The sequence below is a fragment of the Moschus berezovskii genome, chromosome 10 (assembly GCF_049115385.1).
Source record: "Moschus berezovskii isolate FMDL1 chromosome 10, NW_MosBer_1.0, whole genome shotgun sequence".
NCBI lineage: Eukaryota > Metazoa > Chordata > Mammalia > Artiodactyla > Moschidae > Moschus > Moschus berezovskii.
This window is the reverse complement of record NC_142469.1, coordinates 37,209,514-37,234,322: the sequence shown is the minus strand read 5'-3', so window position 1 is coordinate 37,234,322 and position 24,809 is coordinate 37,209,514. Positions and strand designations below refer to the sequence as shown.

Below are 24,809 nucleotides of genomic sequence, written 5' to 3'. Positions count from 1 at the left end.
GTTCAGTTGCTCAGTTGTATCCGACTCTTTGCGACTCCATGAATCACAGCACGCCAGGCCTCCCTGTCCATCACCAACTCCCAGAGTTCACTCAAACTCATGTCCATTGAGTCGGTGATGCCATCCAGCCATCTCATTCTCTGTCGTCCCCTTCTCCTCCTGCCCCCAATCCCTCCCAGCATCAGAGTCTTTTCCAGTGAGTCAACTCTTCGCATGAGGTGGCCAATACTAGGCAAAGGTAAATGATATGAAATCAGGAGTTGTGATCTTGATATAAGGCAAGGTAAAATTCAGACCACACAGCATTAACACGAAGTGCAAAGCTAAAGCAACTACCTTGATAAAGCAGAATGTTATTCAAAGTTTCTGATGTGAGAAATGCCAAGAGAAAACAACAGACATACAGTTACAGCAAGAGACTTTAACAAACCACTTTCAGCCTAAGACACATCAAACAGACAAAAGATTAAGTAAAAATATAGAAGATCTTATAAGGTACAGTTTAAATGTGTGTTGATGTGTATTACATCCTAGTAATAGAGAATACAACTTCTCAAGCATAGAGGGGCCAGTCATGAAACTGTCCTAGTGTCAGGCCACAGAGAAAAAAGCCTCATGAAGTTTATTAAAGTAGAAATAATACAAATAGTACTCTATGACCACAATGCAATGAAACCAGAAATTAATAGCACCATCAAAAAACAAGTAATTTTCCAACGGTCCTTCTACCTGGAGGTTAAAAACTGTTTAAAACAAATCTTGTGAGAAAGAGGATGTATAAACTAAAATTGCAGAATTTCTTAAAAAATATTAAAGAGATGATAATAGGAACACTACATATAATAATTATTACTAAAGCGGTGCCAAAGAGCATTTATATTATGACAAGGGGAGATGTGCCTGTGCACAGATGCATGTTTTTGCTAATTTTTGCAAAAAAAAAAAAAAAAAGATAAATCAGAAACCAGTGAAAAAGGTTTATGTAAGGGACAGGAGAAAATAGAATGGAAGAAGTAGGGATATGAGCGTAACCTCTTCGATATAAAAGTTTTGTTTCTGACTGTATCTCAAGGCATGTGGGATCTTAGTTCCCTGACCAGGGATCAAATCCATTCCTCATGCTATGGAAGCTCCGAGTTCTAGCCACTGGACCACCAGGGAGTTCCCTGATATAATAGTTTTGGTTTTTGAAATATATTTTACAAATTAAGAAATCAAAATTAAACCAAAAAGAATGAGAGAGGCAAACTCTAAAAGTGAATGCAAACACAGGTTTAAAAACATGTTTCCTGACTATCTCCAGCAAGCTACTGGTTGCCTTTGTCTCAGGTGTGGGTCACAGGATAGCTCTTGGAACTGGGAGAACCAGTATTCACAAATCAGACTGTTCTGGAAAATGGCTGAAGTGATGGAGTCCAAGATCGAGCAAAGTTTCCAAACTGTTACTTCTTGGAGGAAAAAGAAGGAACAAGAACAATTCCGTAAACTCTTTATTGGTGGTTTGAGCTCTGAAACCACAGAAGAAAGTCTGAGGAACTACTACAAGCAGTGGGGAAAGCTTATAAGCTGTGAGATCATAAGGGACCCTGCAAGCAAAAGATCGAGAGGGTTTGGTTTTGTCACCTTTTCATCCATGGCTGAAGTGGATGCTGCCATGGCTGGCAGACCTCATTCTATTGATGGGAAAACAATTACCCCCAAAAGTGCTGTCCCAAGAGAGGAATCTGGACAGCGAGGGGTTTTCCTAACTGTGAAGAAGCTGTTTGTTGGTGGAATTGAAGATACAGAGGAACATCATCTTAGAGATTACTTTGAGAAATATGGAAAAATCAATGCCATTGAGATAATTACTGATAGAGAGTCTGGAAGAAAAAGAGGCTTTGGATTTGTGACTTTTGATGACCATGATCCCGTGGATAAGATTGTGTTGCAGAAAAACCATACCATCAACGGCCATCATGCAGAAGTGAGAAAGGCCTTTTCTCGACCTAAAATGCAACAAGTCCAGGCTTCTAGAAGTGGAAGGGGAGGCAAAGCTGGTTTTGGAGATTATCCTGGTGATGATGGAAATGTTGGACCAGGGTCAGGACGAGGAAGTAGTTTGGAGGACGATCTGATGGATTAAGAAGTGCTCAGTGGACTTGGTCATGGTTATAATAGGTGTGGAGGATGACCAGGAACTGGCAATTTGGGAGTTAGTCCCGGATATGGAGGAGGAGGAGGAGTTTATGGTGGTGGAGGACTTGGATTTGGATAGACAAGAGGATCTTTAGCTTCCTATTTTACATGGACTTGACTGTACAAAGAGGAGAGAATAAGAGCCCAGAGGTAACAGGGCAGCTTTAGGCTATCCAAATAATTAATGAAAACTCTTTTCTCAGTCATGCCATGACTGTGGCAGTGATGTAGCAGAAGACACCAGAACAGATGCAGAGTCATTTGTGAATGGATTGGTATACTTAAGAACATCACCTTACTATGGAGGAAAGAATGAAAAACATTGCTTTTGAGACAGTTTCCCAATTTTTTTGTTTCTTTCAAGTAAGAGGATAGAAGCATCCTTTCTTTGATAACATTAATTTTTTAAGTGTCCAGTGACATGTGAACCTGTTTTCAAGATTTTTCTCACAAAGTTTTGAAAAACTGTTTTCTAGGATCATGGTATAATGAGACATTTAAAAAACTGAAGTGTCTTGTAATTAAGACGTTGTTGTACATTTATGATTTAATAAAGACTTCTAAAAGAAAAAAAATAAATAAATAAAAACATGTTTCCTAACTGTATACCAAATCAGTAATATGACCACACAAAGAAAAGAACTCAACTAACTTTTTAACATATACCCTGATCATATATAACCATAGTGGAATATATTCTAAACTCAAAAAGACCACAAAGAAGGCCTGAATATTACTTACTTTCTTTGTGGTTGGTGTTATTGACAATGGCGTTGGTGTAATAATTCTGAAACTATTTTGGAGACTCAACTGAGTTCATAAACACAAGGTGCCCTGTGAACACCTTTACATACAAATGAAGTAAAATAATTTTGGACAGTTTTAGGCGTCTTCTCACCCTGACCTTGATGATATTGGCTAGAAAACTCTTTTTAAAAAGTACATAAATGGTAGTATAACAATGTGAATGGGTTACATTTTTTCAAATTTGTATATTACATTTTATTGTGGTAAAAAATGGATATCATAAAATTCACCATTTTAACCATTCCCAAGGGTACATTCAATAGTGTTAAATACATTCACACTGTTGTGTGACCAGTCTTTGGAATTTTATCTTGCAAAATTGAAAATGAATCACAAAACCATTTTCCATAGTAGCTACACCATTCTATATTTCATATTTCCACAATCCGCAAGGGTTCCAATTGCTCCCCACCCTCACGAACACTTGTTCTTTTCTGTGTTTTTTGCGATTGCCATCTGAACATTTGTACAGTGATATTTCATTGTGTTTGGCTTGCATTTTCCTAATAATTAGTGGCGCTGAGCATCCTCTCATGTGCTTGCTGGCCATGTATATATCATCTTTGGATAAATGTGTATTCAAGTCCTTTGTCCAGTTTTTAACTTGATTGGTTTGTGCTGCTAAGTTGTAGGAATTCTTTATATGTTCTGTTTATTAACTCCTTTTCAGATTTGCAAATATTTTCTCCAACTCAACATGTTAACTTTTCACTTGCTGCATCTTTTCATACTCAGAAGTTTAAAATTTTGATGCAATCCAAGGAAACAAATAAATAAATCTATCATCTTGCTAATTCGTTTTGTCTCATCTATTCTTGGTCCCCTTTTTCTTCTCTTCCTGTCTTCTTTTGAATTATTCATGATGTCATTTCATTTCTGCTGCTGCTGCTGTTGCTAGGTCGCTTCAGTCATGTCCGACTCTGTGCGACCCCACAGATGGCAGCCGACCAGGCTCCGCCGTCCCTGGGACTCTCCAGGCAAGAACACTGGAGTGGGTTGCCATTTCCTTCTCCAATGTGTGAAAGTGAAAAGTGAAAGTGAAGTCGCTCAGTCGTGTCCGACTAGTAGCGACCCCATGGACTGGCCCACCAGACTCCTCTGTCCATGGGATTTTCTAGGCAAGAGTACTGGAGTGGCTTGCCATTGCCTTCTCCGCATTTCATCTCTACAACTCCCTTATTAGTTTTAATCTCTTTTATTTTCTAGTGATTGCTCTAGTGTTTATATCATTAACTTATTATGGTCCACCCTCAAATAATACCACACCACTTCATGTACAGTATAAGGCTGGCACAGCTGGTCTGAGCACTGGCACTGCAGTTACCATCTTTACCCTCAGTGCACCACAGACTTCCAATTCTTTTGGTGTTGAATTACTGCAGTAATTACTCCGCCTACTGTGGAGGTTGTGGTGAAAAGCTGGAAGATTATTCTCTGAGTTTCTGCTCTGCTTTCAGCTTCCAGCAGTCACTGCTCATCTGCATCAGAGGGGTCTCTTTCCTCACTTCCTCACTGGGGAAGGGCACCTTCCCAGCGGCAGACTGCTATTGCTCATTAATAGTGTTAGGCTTATTTGGGGGCCAGGCTGCTTCTTGGTCTCCTGGTCTTTGGCAGGCACTGTGCACCTGCTCTCGGAGGGGACAGACGGGAGAGTGGTAAGGCCTCCTGCCTGTCCCACCTGTGGCAGCTGCACCCTGTCATGTATCTGTGATGCTTCTCGGGTAGAAGGGGTCTTTCTCTCCTTTCCCGGTGGTCAGACCTCCCTGCTTTGTACTGGGTGAGAACCCTCTGGGTGGCACAGACCTCTCTGCTTTGTACTGGGTGAGAATCCTCCAAGTGGTAGAGACCTCTGCTTTGTACTGGGTGAGAATCCTGGACCCGAGAGATCTGCCTGCCCTCCCCTTAGGAGAAGATGGCTTTTGCTTCTGCCTTTCTCCCCAAAGCAGCATCATTTTGCCCGGTTCCTTTGACAGCGAAGGAAGGAAGATTCTCTAAACTCCTCCTGAGGCAGAAGGGGTTTTTGCCTCTAGCCCTCCTCCAAGGGCCCTGGCAATGAGAGGGTTTGTTGCCCTAGTCTCAATGAGTTAAAGGCTTTGGTTTATACGAGAGGTGTGCCTGGGTAAGCAGCAGGGCTTCATGCCTAGTTCCCAGCAACAATCAGGCCTGCGTGAGTGGTGAGCAAAGAGGAGGGTCTCTCCAGTCTCTGCCCTGCTCAGTTTTTCCTGTGAGCATCGGTGAAGCCCTATGGAGAAGAGCTTACATGTGAGAACTCCCCTTGGGCTTGGGGTCCCCAGTTATTCTAAACTGATATGCTATCCCACACTTGGACTTCAGGAAATTTAAAATTCTGTAGCTATTTCTTCTTATTTGCTTCTGTGGCCGCCACCAGTTTCTCTCATGTTCTGTCAATGGTGAACAGTCTGTGTGCTTCAGTTCTCCTAGGAGGCGCTTGTCCCACTTTGGAATTGAGTTCCTGTGATTTCCTTATAAATTAGCTCTCAGATATGGTTGGAAAGTCACGAGTTTTGTGCGCTATCTGGATTTTTCTCATTAGGAGCAGAGTGGTACAGCTTTCTATAGGCCAAGTAGAAGAAGAACTTAGGCTTATGTTTTGTATGTCTCTGCTTTATCATTTCATTAAAAAATAATTGAGTTTTATAAAAATATTGCTCTGTGATAGACTGAAAAATAAACAATAAAACCGTTCCATCACCACAAATAGTGTGAAAAGCACTGTTCTGGTGCATGAAGTAGTTCTGCTTATGACAAGACTGTGAAATCTGTGGGGGCAATGCTGAGTTATAAGAACTTAAAACATACTTACGGTGATAGCACAAAAAGTTCATACTAATTCACACTTAGCAGAGGGAAGGCAGTAGGAGTGGTTAATAAAACATTTTCTCTTCCACAGATTTTTTTCTGTGGCCTATTATAGAGCACTGCTAATTTTCTCCCTTTCAAAAACATGTTCATAGCACTTGTTCCAATTTTCCCTGATGGTAAGGGTTAATTGGGGCTTCCCTGGTGGCTCCCCTGGTGGCTCAGATGGTAAAGAATCTGCCTGCTATGCAGGAGACCTGAGTTCAAACCCTGGGTCGGGATGATCCCCTGGAGAAGGGAATGGCAACCCACTCCAGTATTCTTGCCTGGAGAATTCCATGAACAGAGGAGCCTGGCAGGCTATAGGAATCTTTCAAAATGTCCCAGACTGCAACTGGAAAAGGCATATCAAAACAAACCACAGATTCTATCAACCAGCAAACATGCTAACTAAAGAGAGACATAATGAGGAGAAAGTAGCCTTGAAACTACTGTAAACTGTATCTCTAATTTCTCTGATAAAGAGTTTAGAAACAATAATTCTTCTAAAGTATCTTCTAACACTTTTATTATGGACTTATCCCTTTGCTGCTCTTCCATCTTTTCCAACAACACAGTGAACACCTCAAGGATGGTGTTGTATTCATCTCTGTTATTTCTCAGTGTCTTGCCCAGTGCCTGGCAAATGGTAGGCTCTGAATGATCATTCACTGAATGAAGTGAATGGATCTGATAATGGTTCTGCCTAGCTTTTTCTTGAATCTTTTTCTTCTGGGCATATCTTTCCCTTACCACCCTTCCCCTTTCCTTTTTTGTGAGTGTATATGAATCGGTTTCTCAGAATCCCTACACACCAGCGTCTGACTGCCTCCCAAGTACCCACTACTGTTTGAAGACTGTGCCACCAGCCCTATCTGCCTGGTCAGCTGGCCTCACATTTCTAATAGGGCTGAGATAGTTCTGGTTCTGTTCTTTGCTTGGATGACCTGGCAGCCTGCTTCATGGTCAGCCTTTGTAGCCAGATGTGCTTCTTACAACCACCTCAGGGCCTGGGCAAATGGATTCCTATCTGAACCTACCTATTTTCCTCATTGGTCATGTGCAGTCAGGGGCTTACATACCTCAACCTCCGAGCCTCCTTGAGTCACAGTAGGTATTTCATCTTATGCTAGTATACATTATTAGTTTTCCATACGCAGTGATAAATCTTCCATTTGGATATATAAGGAGAATACTATCAAAAGCAGAAATAACAGTTTCTTCCCCCCATTTTGAACCTTTCAAAATTCCTAACATAGTATGTGCCCAGAGTAGACAGATACACAATTATTGAATGAGAGAATGAGTTGAATGCTGCATTGAAAGTTCTTCATAGGTTCCCTCCAAGAATTAAGTCAATTTACACTTACAGTGGTCCCTTTCTTTTTGTCAATAGCTCATCTTTACTTCACATATCTCCATGGGAAAACTAACATGGCTGTTAACTGATAAATCTCTTAGAGGACCAAACATATACCCTGTAGTTCAATATGGTTCATGTTTTCCCATAATCATATATGAACTAATCTCACTGTTCCCATAAATTCTAGAGAAAAGAAACACTTACCCAGCCTTAGCAACACTAATGGTTTGCTGCTCCATTGCTTCGTGGATACTAGTTCTGTCATGCTCTTTGAGGCTATTAAATTCATCGATACAGCAGAGGCCGGCATCTGCAAGGACTAATGCTCCCGCCTCCAAATTCCATTCTCCTGAGTCTTTTACAGCAGTTACCGTCAGACCTAAGGAAATGAGCAAGCTATATTAGCTTTTATTTGGAAAGCATGTCTTATAACTATGAAGCTTATATCCTATAAACTTTTCCATGATTATTACATTTCTTATGGTGATGTGTGATCAGTGATCTTTGTTGTTACTATTGTAACTGCAGATGTGGTGGAAATAGAAAACTAGAATTAGAAGCGGAGCCTGGAGATGTGCCTGAATTGCTACAATCTCATGATAATATGAAGAGTTGCTTCTTATAATGGGCAAAGAGAGTGGTTTCTTGGGATGGAATCTACTGCTGAAGATGCTATGAAGATTACTGAAAGAACAACAAAGGATTTAGAATATTACATAGACTTAGTTGATAAAACAGCAGCAGGATTTGAGAGGATTGACTCCAATTTGAACAAAGCTCTACTGTGGGCAGATATTATTGCCTGCTACAGAAAAATCACTGGTGAAAGGAAGAGCCAACTGGTGTGGCAAACTTCATTACTCTCTTATTTAAGACATTGGCACAGCCACCCCAGCCTTCAGCAACCATCACTCTAATCAGTCAGCAGCTATCAACACCAAGACAAGAACCTCAACCAGCAAAAAGATCATGACTTACTCAGATGACGATTTGCATGTTTTAGCAATAAAGTACTTTAAAATTAAGCATGTACTTTTTTTTAGATGTAATGCTACTGTATATCTAATAGACTACATTATAGTATAAATATAACTTTTATATGAATTGGGAAGCCAAAAAGTTTCCTGTAGACTTGCTTTACTGCAGTGGTCTAGAACTGGCAGTATCTCTGAGGTCTCACTTTACTTATCTACAAAAAACAGGGTATATTATTTATCCAGGTCTCAGTTTACTTATCAATAAAAAAAGGATAATGATAGAAAATATTGAAGATTCTTGGATATTCAAATAGAATATAAATAAAGCTTTTTATACACAGTGAATGAGTAATTACAATAATTATTGTTGATAAAAACTGATAAAGCCCCTGGCTAGACTGATGGAGGAAAAAGAAGAAAAGTTATAAACAGAAGACACAGTTAAAACATCAGGAATGAAAGAGGGGACATCACTACAGACTCTAAGGACATTGATAATAAGAAAATACAATGAACAACTCAATGTTCTAACTTAGATCAGTCACATTCTCTGAAATATATAAAATGACGAAGTTTATCTAAAAAGGAATAGATATCTTGCAAAATCATGTATCTACTTTGAAAATTGACTCTGTAGTTAAAAATGATGCAACATACAGGCTGAGATGACTTCCGGATGAATCCTACCAGACATTTATGGAAGAAATAATACCGATTCTACACAAAACTTTCAAAAATATAGAGAAACAAGGAACATTCCTAACTCATTCAATGAAGGCAGCATTACCATGATTACTAAAAACAGATCAAGATACTCAAAACTACACATCACTATCCCTCATTAACACAGACGCAAAAAACCCTTAAAAAACAAAAGCAAATAAAAGGATATATAAAATGATAACAAATCATAACTAAGTGAAGTTTATCTTCAGAATGCAAGGCTAACTCAACATTCAACTATTAATCATTGAAATTTATTGACAAACTAAGGAAGAAAAAGCAAACAACCACCTCAATGATACAGGAAAAAAAACATTTGATAAAACTCAACAATTGTTCATGATTAAAAAAAAAAGCGCTCAGAAACAAAGGAACAGAGGTAATTTCTTCAGTCTGATATAGAGTATTTATAAAAAATCCTACAGCTAACATACTGAATGTTTACCCCCAGCCCAACCCTTGCCCCCAAGATGGCATGGAGATTTGCTCTCATCACTTACTTAAAATCATACTGGAGGCTCTTGCCAGTGAAGTAAAGCAAATGTCCCCTCCCTCCTGAATCTCCCTTCCACCCCAAATATGGTTTTCTCAGGGTATATGCCCAGTAGTGGGTTGTTGGGTCTTATGGTAGTTTTAGTCCTAGTTTTTAAAGAAATCTCCATACTGTTCTTCACGGTGGCTATATCAATTTACATTCCCACCAACAGTGCAAGAGCATTCCCTTTTCTCCACATCCTCGCCAGCATCTACTGTTTGTAGATTTTTTGATGATGGCCATTCTGACCGGTGTGAGGTGATATCTCACTGTAGTTTTGATTCGCATTTCTCTAATAAAAGATGTTGTGCATTTTTTCAAGTGTTTGTTGGCCATCTATATGTCTTCTTTGAAGAAATGCCTATTTAACTCTTCTGTCCAATGTTTGACTGGGTGGTTTCTTTTTCTGATATTGAGCTGCATGAGCTGCTTATACATTTTGGAGATTAAGCCTTTGTCAGTTGCTTCATTTGCAATTAATTTCTCCCATTCTGAGAGCTGTTTTTTCATCTTGTTTATGATTTCCTTTGCCGTGCAAAAGCTTTTAATTTTAATTAGGTCCCATTTATTTTTGTTTCTGTTTCCTCTAGGAGGTGGGTCATAAATCCTGCTGTGATTTATGTCAGTGTTCTGCCTATGCTTTCCTTTAAAAGGAGTTTTGTAGTTTCTGATCTTATACTTGGGTCTTTAATCCATTTTGAGCTTATCTGTATGTATGGTGTTAGCAAGTGTTTTTAATTTCATTCTTTTACATGGAGCTGTCCAGTTTTCCCAGCACTACTTATTGAAGAGGCTGTCTTTCTCCATTGTATATCATTGCCTCCTTTGTCAAAGATAAAGTTCCCATAGGTGTGTAGGTTTATCTCTGGGCTTTATATCTTGTTCCATTGGTCTATATTTCTGTTTTTGTGCTAGTACTATTACTGTCTTAATGACTGTGGTTTTGTGGTATAGTCTGAGGTCAGGAAGGTTGATTCCTCCAGCTCCATTCTTCTTTCTCAACTTGCTTTGGGTATTTGAGGTCTTTTGTGTTTCCACAGAAATTTTTTGTTCTAGTTCTGTGAAAAATGCCATTGATAATTTGATAGGGGTTGCACTGTATCTATAAATGGCTTTGGGTAGTAGTGTGATTCCAATAGGGAATCATTTTCACAACACTGATTCTTCTGATCCAAGAACATGGTATAATCTATCTGTTTATACTGTTTTTGGTTTCTTTCATCGGCGTCTTATAGTTTTCTTACAGTGTTTTACCGTTTTTTGTATATATCTCTCGTTTCTTTTTTGTATATAGTTCTCTTTTGTCTTAGATAGATTTATTTCTAGGTATTTTACTCTTTTTGTTGCAATGGTGAATATGATTGATTCCTTAATTTCTCTTTGTGATTTTTCATTGTTAATGCATACGAATGCAAGTGATTTCTGTGTATTTATTTTGTATCCTATGACTTTACTAAACTCACTGATTAGCTCTAGTAACTTTCTGATAGAATCTTTAGGGCCTTTTTCTGTATTAGTTCAGTTCATTCCAGTCGCTCAGTTGTGTCCGACTCTTTGCGACCCCATGAATCATAGCACGCCAGGCCTCCCTGTCCATCACCAACTCCCAGAGTTCACTCAAACTCATGTCCATTGAGTCGGTGATGCCATCCAGCCATCTCGTTCTCTGTCGTCCCCGTCTCCTCCTACCCCCAATCCCTCCCAGCATCAGACTCTTTTCCAGTGAGTCAACTCGTCGCATGAGGTGGCCAAAGTATTGGAGTTTCAGCTCTAGCATCAGTCCCTCCAATGAATACCCATGATTGATCTCCTTTAGAATGGACTGGTTGGGTCTCCTTGCAGTCCCAGGGACTCTCAAGAGTCTTCTCTAGCACCACAGTTCAAAAGCATCAATTCTTTGGCGATCAGCTTTCTTCACAGTCCAACTCTCACATCCATACATGAACATGGGAAAAACCATAGCCTTGACTAGACGGACCTTTGTTGGCAAAGTCATGTCTCTGCTTTTTAATATGCTATCTAGGTTGGTCATAACTTTCCTTCCAAGGAGTAAGCGTCTTTTAATTTCCTGGCTGCAATCAGCATCTGCAGTGATTTTGGAGCCCAGAAAAATAAAGTCTGATACTGTTTCCCCATCTATTTCCCATGAAGTGATGGGACCAGATGTCATGATCTTAGTTTTCTGAATGTTGAGCTTCAAGCCAAACTTTTCACTCTTAGTATCATGTAATTTACAAACAGTGAGAGTTTTACTTCTTTTCCAATATGGGTTCCTTTCATTTCTTTTTCTTCTCTAATTGCCGTGGCTAGAACTTCCAAAACTATGTTTAACAACAGTGCGAAGAGTGGGCACTCTTGTTTCTGATCTTACAGGAAATGCTCTCAATTTTTCACCGTTGAGAATAATGTTTGCTGTGGGTTTATCATATATGGGCTTTATCATGTTGAGGTAGGTTCCTTCTATGCCAATTTTCTGGAGAGTCTGTATCATAAATGTCTTGAATTTGTCTAAAGTTTTTTCTACATCTGTTGAGATTATCATGATCTTTATTTTTTGTTAATATGGTGTATCACATTGATTAATTTGCATATATTAAAGAATCTTTGCATACCTTAGATAAACCTGACTTGATCATGGTGTATGATCCTTTCAATGTGTTGTTGGATTCCCTTTGTTAGAAATTTGTTGAGGATTTTTGTGTCTATGTTCATCAGTAATACTGGCCCATAATTTTCTTTTTATGTGATGTCTTTGCCTGGCTTTGGAATCAGGGTAATGATGGCCTTGTAGAATGAAAAACTCAACACTTTTAAGATGTTTCTCCAGACTGCTCTATAGATCCAATGCAAGTCCAAACAAAATTCCAGTGGGATTTTTCTTGTTACAGAAATTGAAAAGGTGATTCTAAAATTTATATAGAGAAGAAAATAGAAGACTCAAACAAGAAACTAAGTAGGAAGTCTCACGTGACTCAATTTCCAGATTTATTACAAAGCTGCAGTAATCAATTTTGTGTGGTACTGGACAAAAGATATAAACAGACAGAACAATGGAATAGAATAGAGTCCAAAAATAGCCCCACAAATGTATGGTCAAGTCATTTTTGATAAAAATGCAAAAGCAATTAGATGGAGGAAGGATAATCTGACATCCTTGTGTAACAGCAAAACAGAAAAACACTAAATGAAACTCCCTGGTGGCCCAGACGGTAAAGAATCTGCCTGCAGTGCAGGAGACCCAGGTTGTCTCTGGGTTGGGAAGATCCCCTGGAGGAGGAAATGGCAACACACTCCAGTATTCTTGCCTGGAGAATCCCATGGACAGAGGAGCCTGGTGGGCTACAGTCCATGGGATTGCAAAGAGTCGGACACTACTAAGCTACTAACACTTTGTGCTACAGAAAAACAGGAAAACACTAAATGAACTTATACCCAGGCATACAATTTACAAAATCAAAAGTACAGAAAAAAATCTTGAAAAAAGCCATAGGTGACATGCACCTTACCTATGGTGCTGTAACAACTGGATATCCTTATGCAAAAAGAAAAAAAAAATCAGTATTTCTCCATACTTCATATTTAATATAAAAAATTAACTCATAATGAATGAAAGACCTAAATGAAAAATATAAAACTTATGGAAGAAAACATAGGGAAAAAAAGCTATGTGAGCTCCTCCAATTTCTGGCCCAGCACTTAAAGGGCTGAGAAATTGCTAATCTACTCTAATAAGTGAAAACCTAGGCAAACTGAAAATCAACAACTGTTCTGTGATCCATCAAAGGAATGAAGTCACAGGGCAAACTGCTGCTCCCGAAATTGGAAAGATGGAGAATTATAACTTACCAGAGCAGAAGCCTGGGCACCAGTGCTGGAATAGAAAACCCTGAACTGTAACTGACAAACTTCTGGAGACACAATGAGGACAACTCTGAAAATTAAAAATTCCTTAGGAACCAGTCACGGAGGGCATGGGTACATATGCTTTTGTGAATTTTACCTCCAGGAGCTCTACCAGGCTCTCACATTGAACATCAACTTTGTCTCTGACATTGTAAACAGAAAGCTTAAAGTCTAAGATAAAATGAAAGAGAAATTCTAGAGATCAAAAACACTAGAGATGAAGAATGCCTTTGATGGGCTCATTTGTAGAAGGGATATGGCTAAGGAAAGAATCTCTGAGAACAAGGAGGACCTTGTGAGTGTGTGTGTGTGTGTGTGTGTGCACGCTCAGTCGTGTCTGACTCTTTGCAACCTCATGGACTGCAGCCTTCCAGGCTCCTATGTTCATGGAATTTTCCAGGTAAGAATACTGGAGTGAGTTGCCATTTCCCACTTCAAGGGTTCTTCCTGACCCAGAGATAGTCAACAGAAATTTCTAAAACTGAAAAGTAAAGGAAAAAATTTGGAAAATAGCAGAACAGAATATCCAAGAAGTATGGAACAATTACATAATGTGTAAAGTACATATAATGGGTATAATGGGAATACTAGAAGAAACAGAGAAATTACAGAAGCAACATTTGAAGCAATAATGAAAAATTCTCTAAATTAATGTCAGACACCAAACCATGGATCCAAAAAACTCAGCGACTATAAAGCAGGAAAAACACTAAACAAAACTATACCTAGGCATATGACTTAAACTTTAGAAAATCAAAGGTAAAGGAAAAAACTGGTGAAAAAAGTAGAGGAAACAAACCACCTTACCTATGTGTGTGTGTGCACGTGCTAAGTCACTTCAGTCGTGTCTGACTCTTTGCAACCCCATGGACTGTAGCCCACTAGGCTCCTCTGTCCGTGGAATTCTCCAGGCAAGAATACTGGAGTGGGTTGTCATTCCATTCTCCAGGGGATCTTCCCAACCCAGGGATCAAACCTGGGTCTCCCACATTGTGGACAGATTCTTTATTGTCTGAGCCACTAGGGAAGTCCCCACCTTACCTTAGAGGAGCATAAATAAATATTATATCCAACTTTCCCTCAGAATATTTCAATACGGTCTAAAAAATGCATTAAGGCAAGACTAGCATTCAAAAATGAAGATAAAATCACACCAAGTTCTGCACTGGCTAGATAACACCCAGAGAGGAGTCAGAAAACTATGATCTGTGGGCAAGATTTGGCCCAACCACCTGTTTTTGCAAAAATAGTTTTTTGGAACACAGTCACGTTCATCATTTACATACTGTCTTTGGCTGTTTTCACACTACAATGGCAGAGTCAAGTAATTATGACAGACACTGAAAGGCCTTCAAAAATCTAAAATATTTAAACCGAGTCCTTCAGAGAAAAAAAGTTGCTAACTCCTGATATAGAGTATTAATATATACTTTGAGATATCAAATTTTAAAAGAAATACTAATAAAAAAGTAAACAAATAATGAAGGACATGGAAAATAATGCCACTGAAAGAATAGCTTGTAGTATGGGTTTGTTGGTTAGCCAGAAACAAAGATTTAGAGAAGAGAAAGCAATTATTAAGTATTTAAAGAACTGTCCTATGGAAGATCAATTAGACTAATTTAGAAAGAATTAACAGACCAATACGTAGACTTTTACAGGGAAGTGCTGGAAATCTCAAGGTGTTTAAAAAGGAATGCACTACCTTGTGAAGTAAGAAATCAAAGTAATCTTTAAGCAAAAGTGGAAAATCCACTTGTCAGAGATAACATATAAAGGTATTCATGCAACGAATAGGTGGCTCAGTTCAGTTCAGTTCAGTCACTCAGTCGTGTCTGACTCTCCGCGACCCCATGAATCACAGCACGCCAGGTCTCCCTGTCCACCACCAACTCCCGGAGTTCACTCAAACTCATGTCCACAGAGTCGGTGATGCCATCCAGCCATCTCATTCTCTGTTGTCCCCTTCTCCTCCCGCCCCCAATCCCTCCTAGCATCAGAGTCTTTTCCAGTGAGTCAACTCCTCGCATGAGGTGGCCAAAGTATTGGGAGTTTCAGCTTTAGCATCAGTCCTTCCAACGAACACCCGGGATTGATCTCCCTTAGAATGGACTGGTTGGATCTCCTTGCAGTCCAAGGGACTCTCAAGAATCTTCTCCAGTACCACAGTTCAAAAGTATCAATTCTTCGGCGATCAGCTTTCTTCACAGTCCAACTCTCACATCCATACATAACCACGGGAAAAACCATAACCTTGACTAGACGGATCTTTGCTGGCAAAGTAATGTCTCTGCTTTTTAATATACTATCAAGGTTGGTCATAACTTTCCTTCCAAAGAGTAAGCGTCTTTTAATTTCCTGGCTGCAATCAGCATCTGCAGTGATTTTGGAGCCCAAAAAAATAAAGTCTGACACTGTCCACGTTTTTCCATCTATTTCCCATGAAGTGTTGGGACCAGATGCCATGATCTTAGCTTTCTGAATGTTGAGCTTCAAGCCAACCTTTTCACTCTCCTCTTTCACTTTCATCAAGAGGCTAGACAACAAGAAAAAACTGAGATAAAGGAAAATGAAGACACAACATATCATAATTAACGGGACGCAGCTAAAGCAGTGTTTACAAAGTAACCTACAGCTATAAACGTCTACATTAAAAAAGAAGAAAGATCGCAATTCAAAAACCTATGCTGCCACCTTAAGACACTGGAAAAAAGGAAGAGCAAACTAAACCCAAATTTAGCAGAAGGAAGGAGGTAATGTATACTGTAACAGAAATCACTGAAACAGAACATAAAAATGGAGAAAATTCATGAATCCAAAAATTGACACATTTTAGCTACACTGACCAAGCCAAAAAGAGAGGAATAAAATTATACTAAAATCAGGAGTCAAAGACAGGACATTATCAGTAACTTTACAGAAATTAAAAGGATTACAAAAGGAAACAACAAATAACTTTATGTTAACCAATTAGATAATTTAGGTGAAATTAACAAATTTCTAAATAGACACTACCAAAACTGACTCAAGAAGAAAAAGAAAATCTGAACAGATGTATAGTAAGTTGGGATTGAATTAGTAATTTAAAAACTACCCACAAAGAAAAACCCACACACAGATGGCTTCAACACTAGAAGAATCTAGTATGAATTCTTCACAAACTCTTTACAAGTAGAAAAGGAGGAAACACTTCCTAACTTGTTCTATGAGAACAGTATTACCTACACACCAAAAATCAAAACAAGACTACTAAAGACCAATATTTCTTACGACTGCATATATACGAAAATCCTCAATACTACCAAACCGAATCCAGCAATACATAAAAAGGACTATATAACCATGGTCTAGTGAGATAAATCTCTGGAATTCAAGATTGGTGGTATAACATCTAGAAATCAATTAATGTAATATCCTCACATTAACAGAATAAGGGACAAAAAGCATATATCATATCAATAGAGGCAGAAAAAGTATTTGACAAAATTCAACAACACTTCATGAAAAAGTGCTCAAACCAGGAACAGAAGAGAACTTCAATCTGATAAGGGCATCTACAAAAAACCCAGAACTAACATCATTCTTGATGTAAGACTGAATGTATTCGTGTTAAGATCAGAAACAAGACAGGGATGTTCACTCTCATTACTTCTATTCAACACTGTACTGGAGGTTCTAGGAAGGGCAATTTGACAAAAAATAAAATAACAGGCATCCAGAAGGGAAAGGAAACTGTAAAAATATTCCTGTGTGCAGATGGCATGATCTTACAGATAGAGAATCCTAAGAATTACAATTAAATCCCAGCTAACAAATGAGTTCATCAAGGTTGAAGGATACAAAATCAATTTTTAAAAATAAATTGTATCTATATACTTGCAAGGTGAAGACTATGAAAATATAACTAATAAAGTAATTCCATTTATAATAGCATTAAAAAGAATAAAATACTTAGAAATGAATTTAACAAAAGAAATATATAAAGCTTATACTGTGAAAAGTACAGAATGCTGTTAAAAGAAATTAGAGATGCCTTAAATAAATGAAAAAACACCTCACAAACATTCACTGACTTTTTCTGCTTGTGTTTTTTATCATTTCTCAAAAAACACTGCCTAATCAAAGGCCAGAAGATTGATGCCTTTGATGTGTTTTCTTCTAAGAGTTTTATACTTTTAGCACCTTACATTTAAGTCTTCGATTCAGTTTAAATTATTTTTTTCATATTGTGTGAATAGGGGTCCAAGCTTATATTTTTGTAATTGGATGTCCAATTTCCCAGCAGTGAGTTTTGAAAAGACAATTTCTTCCCCCAATGAATTGTTCTGGAACCCTTATCAAAAATGAACTGACCGTAAATGTATGGATTTATTTCTGGACAATCAATTCTGTTCCATTGGTCTATATCTTTATGCCATTACCACATTGGACTTTATAAAAAAGCTTTTGTGGTGCAAAAGCCACCCACAAGAAAATGAAAAGATAATTCACACTATGGGAGAACATTTTTCCAAACCTAGTAAGTACAAGTCTCTGATAAGCCTCGGATAAGAGACTTGTGTTTAGAATATATAAAGAATTCACAGCCCAATAATAAAGACAATCCAATTTTTTAAATGGCCAAAAGAGCTGAACAGACATTTCTCTTCAGCAGATATACAAATGGCCAACAAGCAAATGAAAAATGTTCAACTCCTTTTTAGCCATCAGAGAAATGTAAATCAAAACCACAATGAGATACCACTTTGCACACCACCCACAGTTACAATCAGAAAGACATAATAACATAAAAAAAAAAAGACAGACATAATAAGTGTTAGTGAGGATGTGGAGAAATTGGAAAGCTTATACATTGCTGGTGGGAACATAAAATAGTGCAGATACTTTGGAAAACAGTCTAGTAGTTCCTCATAAGGAGTTACCATATGACTCAACAACTCTACTCTTAAGCATATACCCAGAAAAATGAAAATTTGTATATAAATGTTGATAGCAATACAGTTGTTATTAAAAAAAATCACTGGGGCTACCCTGGTGGTCCAGTGGATAGGACTCTGTGTTCCCAATATAGTGGGTGGGGGCAGCGAATGGCGGGCAGTGAGGGCATGAATTCGATCCTTGGTCAGGGAACTGGATCTCACCTATCACAACCAAAGATTCCTCATGCTTCAACGAAGACCTGGTGCAGCGAAATAAATAAATAATTTTTAATAAACCACTGTATAATCATACTGGGGATACATGGAGATACATTCTATGTATGCTGGATACAAGGCCTTAACAAGCACAAATTCTACCAACAAAATCTACTAATTAATCACCTATTAGTTCATTTGTGAAACCTTTCCCCTTCCTATCCCTTTTAGTCTTCTACCTTTTCTAAACAACCCCGTATATAAGGTCTCCCTCCAATCTCAGGAAGATTACTTGCCTAGCTTCTGTCAAGCGTGACTCCATCTTATGTCATTTGTCTCTATAGTAACCAACTAAAAAAGCTGCTGTGCTGAGCAGTGGCTGTGTGCAAACGGTGGTCTAGTGCAAAGATGTTTTAAAGATTTGAGTCCTCTCTCTACTTACCACTGAATTCTTCCTGGTACCAGGAAAAGGAGAAAGCCCCTAACAAACGGGACAGGTGGAGACTGAAAGAGAAAAGGATGGAATGTAAAACACGAAGGACAGTGGACTCCAAGTAGAGACTGAGTTTAGAAGGAAATGAGTTTAGGAGCCTCATTTACAAGAGGACTAAGAACACAAGGTTAAAAACGAGATACGAGAAACAAGATAATTATCAAGCATTTCCATCCATATTCTTCTGGTCAGAAACAATACCATGATGTTAATTAACATCAACAGATTGCCCACAAGAAACGTGGGTGCTTCAAAGCTATTTAACAGTATAGCCCAGCTTGGGTAAGGGGCCAGACACAGCTTCTTTCTTCAACAAACTTGTCACCTAATGGTGGGTAGCACCGAAATCAAAACAGGGAAACTGCTGTTAATGAGGTGGAGTAGAGAATGGAGGAGGGGAATGTACTTTATGTAATGAACATGAAAACCTTATTAAGAGCATAAGGATGCATTCTGGGATGCATCGTCCCCACCTCCCAGGCACTCCTGCAACAGGAAGCCTGGCGTCTGCAGCTTCAGTCGGGAGCACCCACAGTTCTGCCTTGGCTGCAGCCTCCTCTCACTCCCAGTATCTACCTGGGCAAACCTCATTCACGGAGCTTTTTCCTCAAGAGTTCATTAATCAAGTCATTACTGCAGTGTCTGCCAGCCTGTGGGTTCACCCAGGAAATTACACCAATTGCTTTTCTACCCATAAAGTCCACTTTAAATATTACCCCACACGGCAGAGAGAAAATAGAGAAACACTAAGTCAGCAATTAAGGGAGCAGGATCCTGAGCGGCAGTGTCCTCACTTGTTATATGGAGCTAATCTTACCTTGTGACCATACCAAAGTGTTGCAAGAATCAAAAACAGGTTATTTAAAAGCTTTTTACCAATAGTAAAGAAAACATCATACCATATGTATATACATATGTACCATGTATCTATATACATACTACCACACAGCCTTTAGTGTGACATCAAAATTTGGTTCCCATACAGTTTTCATTCCCATCCCAAAAAAAGGCAATGCCAATCAATGCTTAAACTACCGCACAATTGCATTCATCTCACATGCCAGTAAAGTCATGCTTAAAATTCTCCAAGCCAGGCTTCAGCAATATGTAAACTGTGAACTTCCAGATGTTCAAGCTGGTTTTAGAAAAGGCAGAGGAACCAGAGATCAAATTGCCAACATCCGCTGGATCATCAAAAAAGAGAGTTCCAGAAAAACATCTATTTCTGCTTCATTGAGTATGCCAAATCCTTTGACTGTGTGGAACACAATAAACTGTGGAAAATTCTGAAAGAGATGGGAATACCAGACCATCTGACCTGCCTCTTGAAAAATCTGTATACAGGTCAGGAAGCAACAGTGAGAACTGGACATGGAACAACAGATTGGTTCCAAATAGGAAAAGGAGTATGTCAAGGCTGTATACTGTCACCTTGCTTATTTAACTTATATGCAGAGTACATCATGAGAAATTCTGGGCTGGAGGTAGCACAACCTGGAATCAAGATTGCCGGGAAAAATATCAATAATCTCAGATATGCAGATGATACCACCCTTATGGCAGAAAGTGAAGAAGAACTGAAGAGCCTCTTGATGAAAGTGAAAGAGGAGAGTGAAAAAGTTGGCTTAAACATTCAGAAAACTAAGATCATGGCATCCGATCCCATCACTTCATGGCAAACAGATGGGGAGACAGTGGAAAAAGTGGCTGACTTTATTTTTCTGGACTCCAAAATCACTGTAGATGGTGACTGCAGCCATGAAATTAAAAGACGCTTACTGCTTGGAAGGAAAGTAATGACCAACCTAGATAGCATATTAAAAAGCAGTGACATTACTTTGTCAACAAAGGTCCATCTAGTCAAGGCTATGGTTTTTCCAGAGGTCATGTATGGATGTGAGAGTTGGACTATAAAGAAAGCTTAATGCTGAAGAATTGATGCTTTTAAACTGTGGTGTTGGAGAAGACTCTTGAGAGTCCCTTGGACTGCAAGGAGATCCAAGCAGTGCATCCTAAAGGAGATCAGTCCTGGGTATTCATTGGAAGGACTGATGTTGAAGCTGAAACTCCAATACTTTGGTCACCTGATGCTGACTCATTGGAAAAGACCCTGATGCTGGGGAAGATTAAGGGCAGGAGGAGAAGGGGATGACAGAGGATGAGATGGTTGGATGGCATCACCGACTCAATGGACATGGGTCTGGGTGGACTCCGGGAGTTGGTGATGGACAGGGAGGCCTGGCGTGATGCGGTTCATGGGGTCGCAAAGAGTCGGACAAGACTGAACTGAAACAACTTTAACCATTACTGTTCAAAGTGCATCTAACACTTTCTATTCTGTACCATACTGATGTGATTACATAGGCACCTTTCCTACTGGACCAAGCAATCTTTGAGGATAATATACACGTACGTTTTTGTCTTTGAATATTCTACAGAGTCTAGCACAACAATTTCAGATAATAAATGGTCTCTCTCTCCCTACATGTATAATGAGTTACTATTATTAAAATCATTACTGTAGGAGCTGTTCCTTCTAAAAATGTCTGTAAACTACAGAAAATCTCTACATTCCACATTCATAGAGAAATTTTTCTTTAAAACTATCATTAGGGTTTCCTTGGTGGCCTAGTGGTTAAGAATCCGCCTGCTAATGCAGGTGACATGGTTTTGATCCCTGGTCCAGGAAGATCCCACATGCCTCAGAGCAACTGAGTCAGTGAGCCATAACTGCTAAGTCAGCGCTCTAGAGCCCGATAGCCATAACTACTTAAGCCCGCGCACACAAGAGGCCACGCTCCACAACATGAGAAGGTGCTACAGTGAGAAACCTGTGTGCCACAGCTAGAGAGGAGCCCCCACCGACCACAACTAGAGGAAGCCTGCACACAGCAATGATGACCCAGTGCTGCCAAAATCAATAAACCTTAAAAAAACTATCATTAAACTCTGACACCCGATAACTAATAATAGGGAGCTCTTTTAACTAAAGATCATATTATAACCAGTCTTATATGAGAATTTTTTTAAAAGATGGGGACAATAACACAAATGTCTTCTCAAAGAGAATTCAGTACAGTGACAAAAATTACTATTTATATTAATTGGTATTAATCTACCAATACATAGAGAGAAACCATTAATTATGACAAATCATTGTGCCAGGTAAAATTTAGGAATTAAACAAAGACAAGAGGTCAACATTTCCATACCTCTGATAACTTCCGCAGCAGGCAGCGTCTGAGATTTGACTTAATTCTCAGTTCTAATACATTTTAATTTGGTGTTTTTTAATTTTGTGGATCATAACAAACTGTGGAAAGCTGTTAAAGAGATGGGAATACCAGACCACCTTATCTGTCTCCTGAGAATCCAGTATGCAGGTCAAGAAGCAACAGTTACAACCCTGACTGACTGGTTCAAGATTGAGAAAAGAGTATGACAGGGCTGTCTGCAGTCACCTTGTTTGTTTAATCTATACTCTGAGCACATCATGAGAAATGCTGGGCTGGATGAGTCACAAGCTGGAATCAAGATAGGCGGGAGAAACAGCAACAACTGAGATATGTGGATGATCCCACTCTAATGGCAGAAAGCGAAGAGGAACTAAAGAGCCTCTTGATGAGGGTGAAGGAGGAGAGTGAAAGAGCTGGCTTAAAAGTAAATATTAAAAAAAAATTAAGATCATGGCATCCAGCCCCATTACTGCATGGCAAACAGAAGGAGAAAAGGTGGAAGCAGTGATAGATTTCCTCTTCTTGGGCTTCAACATCACTGCGGATGGTGACTGCAGCCATGAAATCAGAAGACGTTTGCTTCTTCACAGGAAAGCTATGACAAACCTAGACAGTGTGTTGAAAAGCAGAGACATCACTCTGGCAACAAAGGTCCACATAGTCAAGGCTATGGTCTTCCCAGTGGTCACATATGGTTGTGAGAGCTGGACCGTAAAGAAGGCAGAGCACTGAAGAACTGATGTCTTCAAACTGTGGTGCTGGAGAAGACTCCTGAAAGTCCCTTGGACAGCAAGGAGATCAAATCAGTCAATCTTAAGGGAGATCAACCCTGAATACCCTTTGGAAGGACCGATGCTGAAGCTCCAGTATTTTGGTCATCTGATGCAAACAGCCGATTCACTGGAAAAGTCCCTGATGCTGGGAAAGATTGAGGGCAGAAGGAGAAGAGTGCATCAGAGGATGAGATGGCTGAATGGCATCACCAATGCAGTGTACATGAACTTGGGCAAACTTAGGGAGATAGTGAGGGACAGGGTGTCCTGGCGTGTTGCAGTCCATGGGCTCGCAAGAGTTGGACATGACTGGGTGACTGAACAACAATCTTAATTCAGTTTAATTCTAGTACATTTAACTCACGCTTTCATCTAGCTTTGTGTGTGACCTCAGTTTAATTTCAACTTTAAGATTCTGAAAAGCCCTCTGTAGATGAGCTTTGGAACTCAGAAGCAAGCTGCATCTAGTCTGTTCAGAATTTAAGGTGTGTATGCACAACTGCAGGTACTTCCTCTGAGAAATGTCTGCAGCACACGACCCCACACTACAACCTACAACCTAAATGACCACATCATTTCACTCCATAGAACACCCTTGATAAATGAACAACAAGCGGATTACATACATAGATTGCTAGGGCTGCCATAATAAAACACCATACTGGGTGGCTTAAACAACAGAAACCTGTTTTTTCACAGTTCTGTTCTGAAGGTTAAAAGTAAAAGATCAGATGTCAGCAAGGTTAGTTTCATTTGACCTACAAATGGCCACTTTCTCGTGTCTTCAAGCGGGCTTTCTTCTGTGCATGAGAGCCCTCAGCATCTCTTTTCATGTCCAAACTTCCTCCTCATATAAAGAAGCCAGTTAGAATGGATTAGGGCCCACTCTAAAGGACTCACTTTAACTTCAACACCTCTTTTAAGGCCCTGCAGAAACTACAGTCAGTCTGAGGTACTGGGGGCATACATATGAATTTGGGGGAAGGGAGAACGGCACGATTCAGCCCATAACAATAGCTAACTAAGTTCATTTATCTCTGTCCTAGGCATTAACTTAGTCTTTGTTCATTTTAGAGCCAGAGAAACCTTTTTCAGCCATTCTTCCCCCAAGCAGACTATACAGAGAGAAGTTTGAGGATTACATTCCATGTAGCCCTCTAAGTGTCATGTGGGTCCCCTTGGGTACTTCACATATGACAACATTCATGGCAACCCATCTGCTGCAATGTGGTTAACTGTTTGAGAGTCGCAAAAAAGTTGTTCAGCAACAAATCTTACAGACTGTCTCTGAAACCAGAATAATTCTTTTACAATCTTTCCCCCTTAAGGCATGCCATTTAATTTAGAAGTACACAAGGGCACATCTGGAAATCCCTGTGGTCTTCCTGGAAAGTATTATCACTGGTGAGGAAACTACTGGACCAAGTACCCAAAGGCTCTTTAATACTTTTGAGGAGCAGCAACAATGAGAGTTAAGATAGGAAAGGCAACAATAAAGGCCTGGCGCCAAGTCTTGAGGCTTCCAGTGAGTTATTAGGGAGGGCTTCCCCTGCCCCTTTAATACTCTTATATATGACATGTCAAATAAAAGAGTTTAAAGAAAATAAGCCAAAAATATTGGGTTGGCCAAAAGGTTTTTGGGTTTTTCCATAACACCTTATGGAAAAACTCCAACAAACTTCTCGGCCAACCCAGTAGTACTATCCAGGTAAATCTCATTCTTGATGCTGAGAACAAATCTTACACACTTTATAATGACAAACGTATGAGCAGTGGACAGAGGAGCCTGGCAGGCTACAATCCATAGGGTCGCAAAGAGTCAGACAT

At 39.4% G+C, this 24,809-nt stretch overlaps 1 protein-coding gene and 1 pseudogene across 4 annotated transcripts in view; one reads left to right on the top strand and one right to left on the bottom strand.

Annotated features, from left to right (window-relative positions):
- Positions 1-24,809, bottom strand: part of MCM9 (minichromosome maintenance 9 homologous recombination repair factor) — a 92,344-nt gene that overhangs the window by 23,295 nt on the left and 44,240 nt on the right. For all 4 annotated transcript variants that reach the window (XM_055432778.2, XM_055432780.2, XM_055432781.2 and 1 more), the window contains one exon: positions 7,412-7,586. In XM_055432778.2, coding sequence (XP_055288753.2) covers positions 7,412-7,586 — 175 coding nt within the window. The remainder of the gene's footprint in view (positions 1-7,411; positions 7,587-24,809) is intronic.
- Positions 1,397-2,257, top strand: LOC129543297 (heterogeneous nuclear ribonucleoproteins A2/B1 pseudogene; annotated as a pseudogene).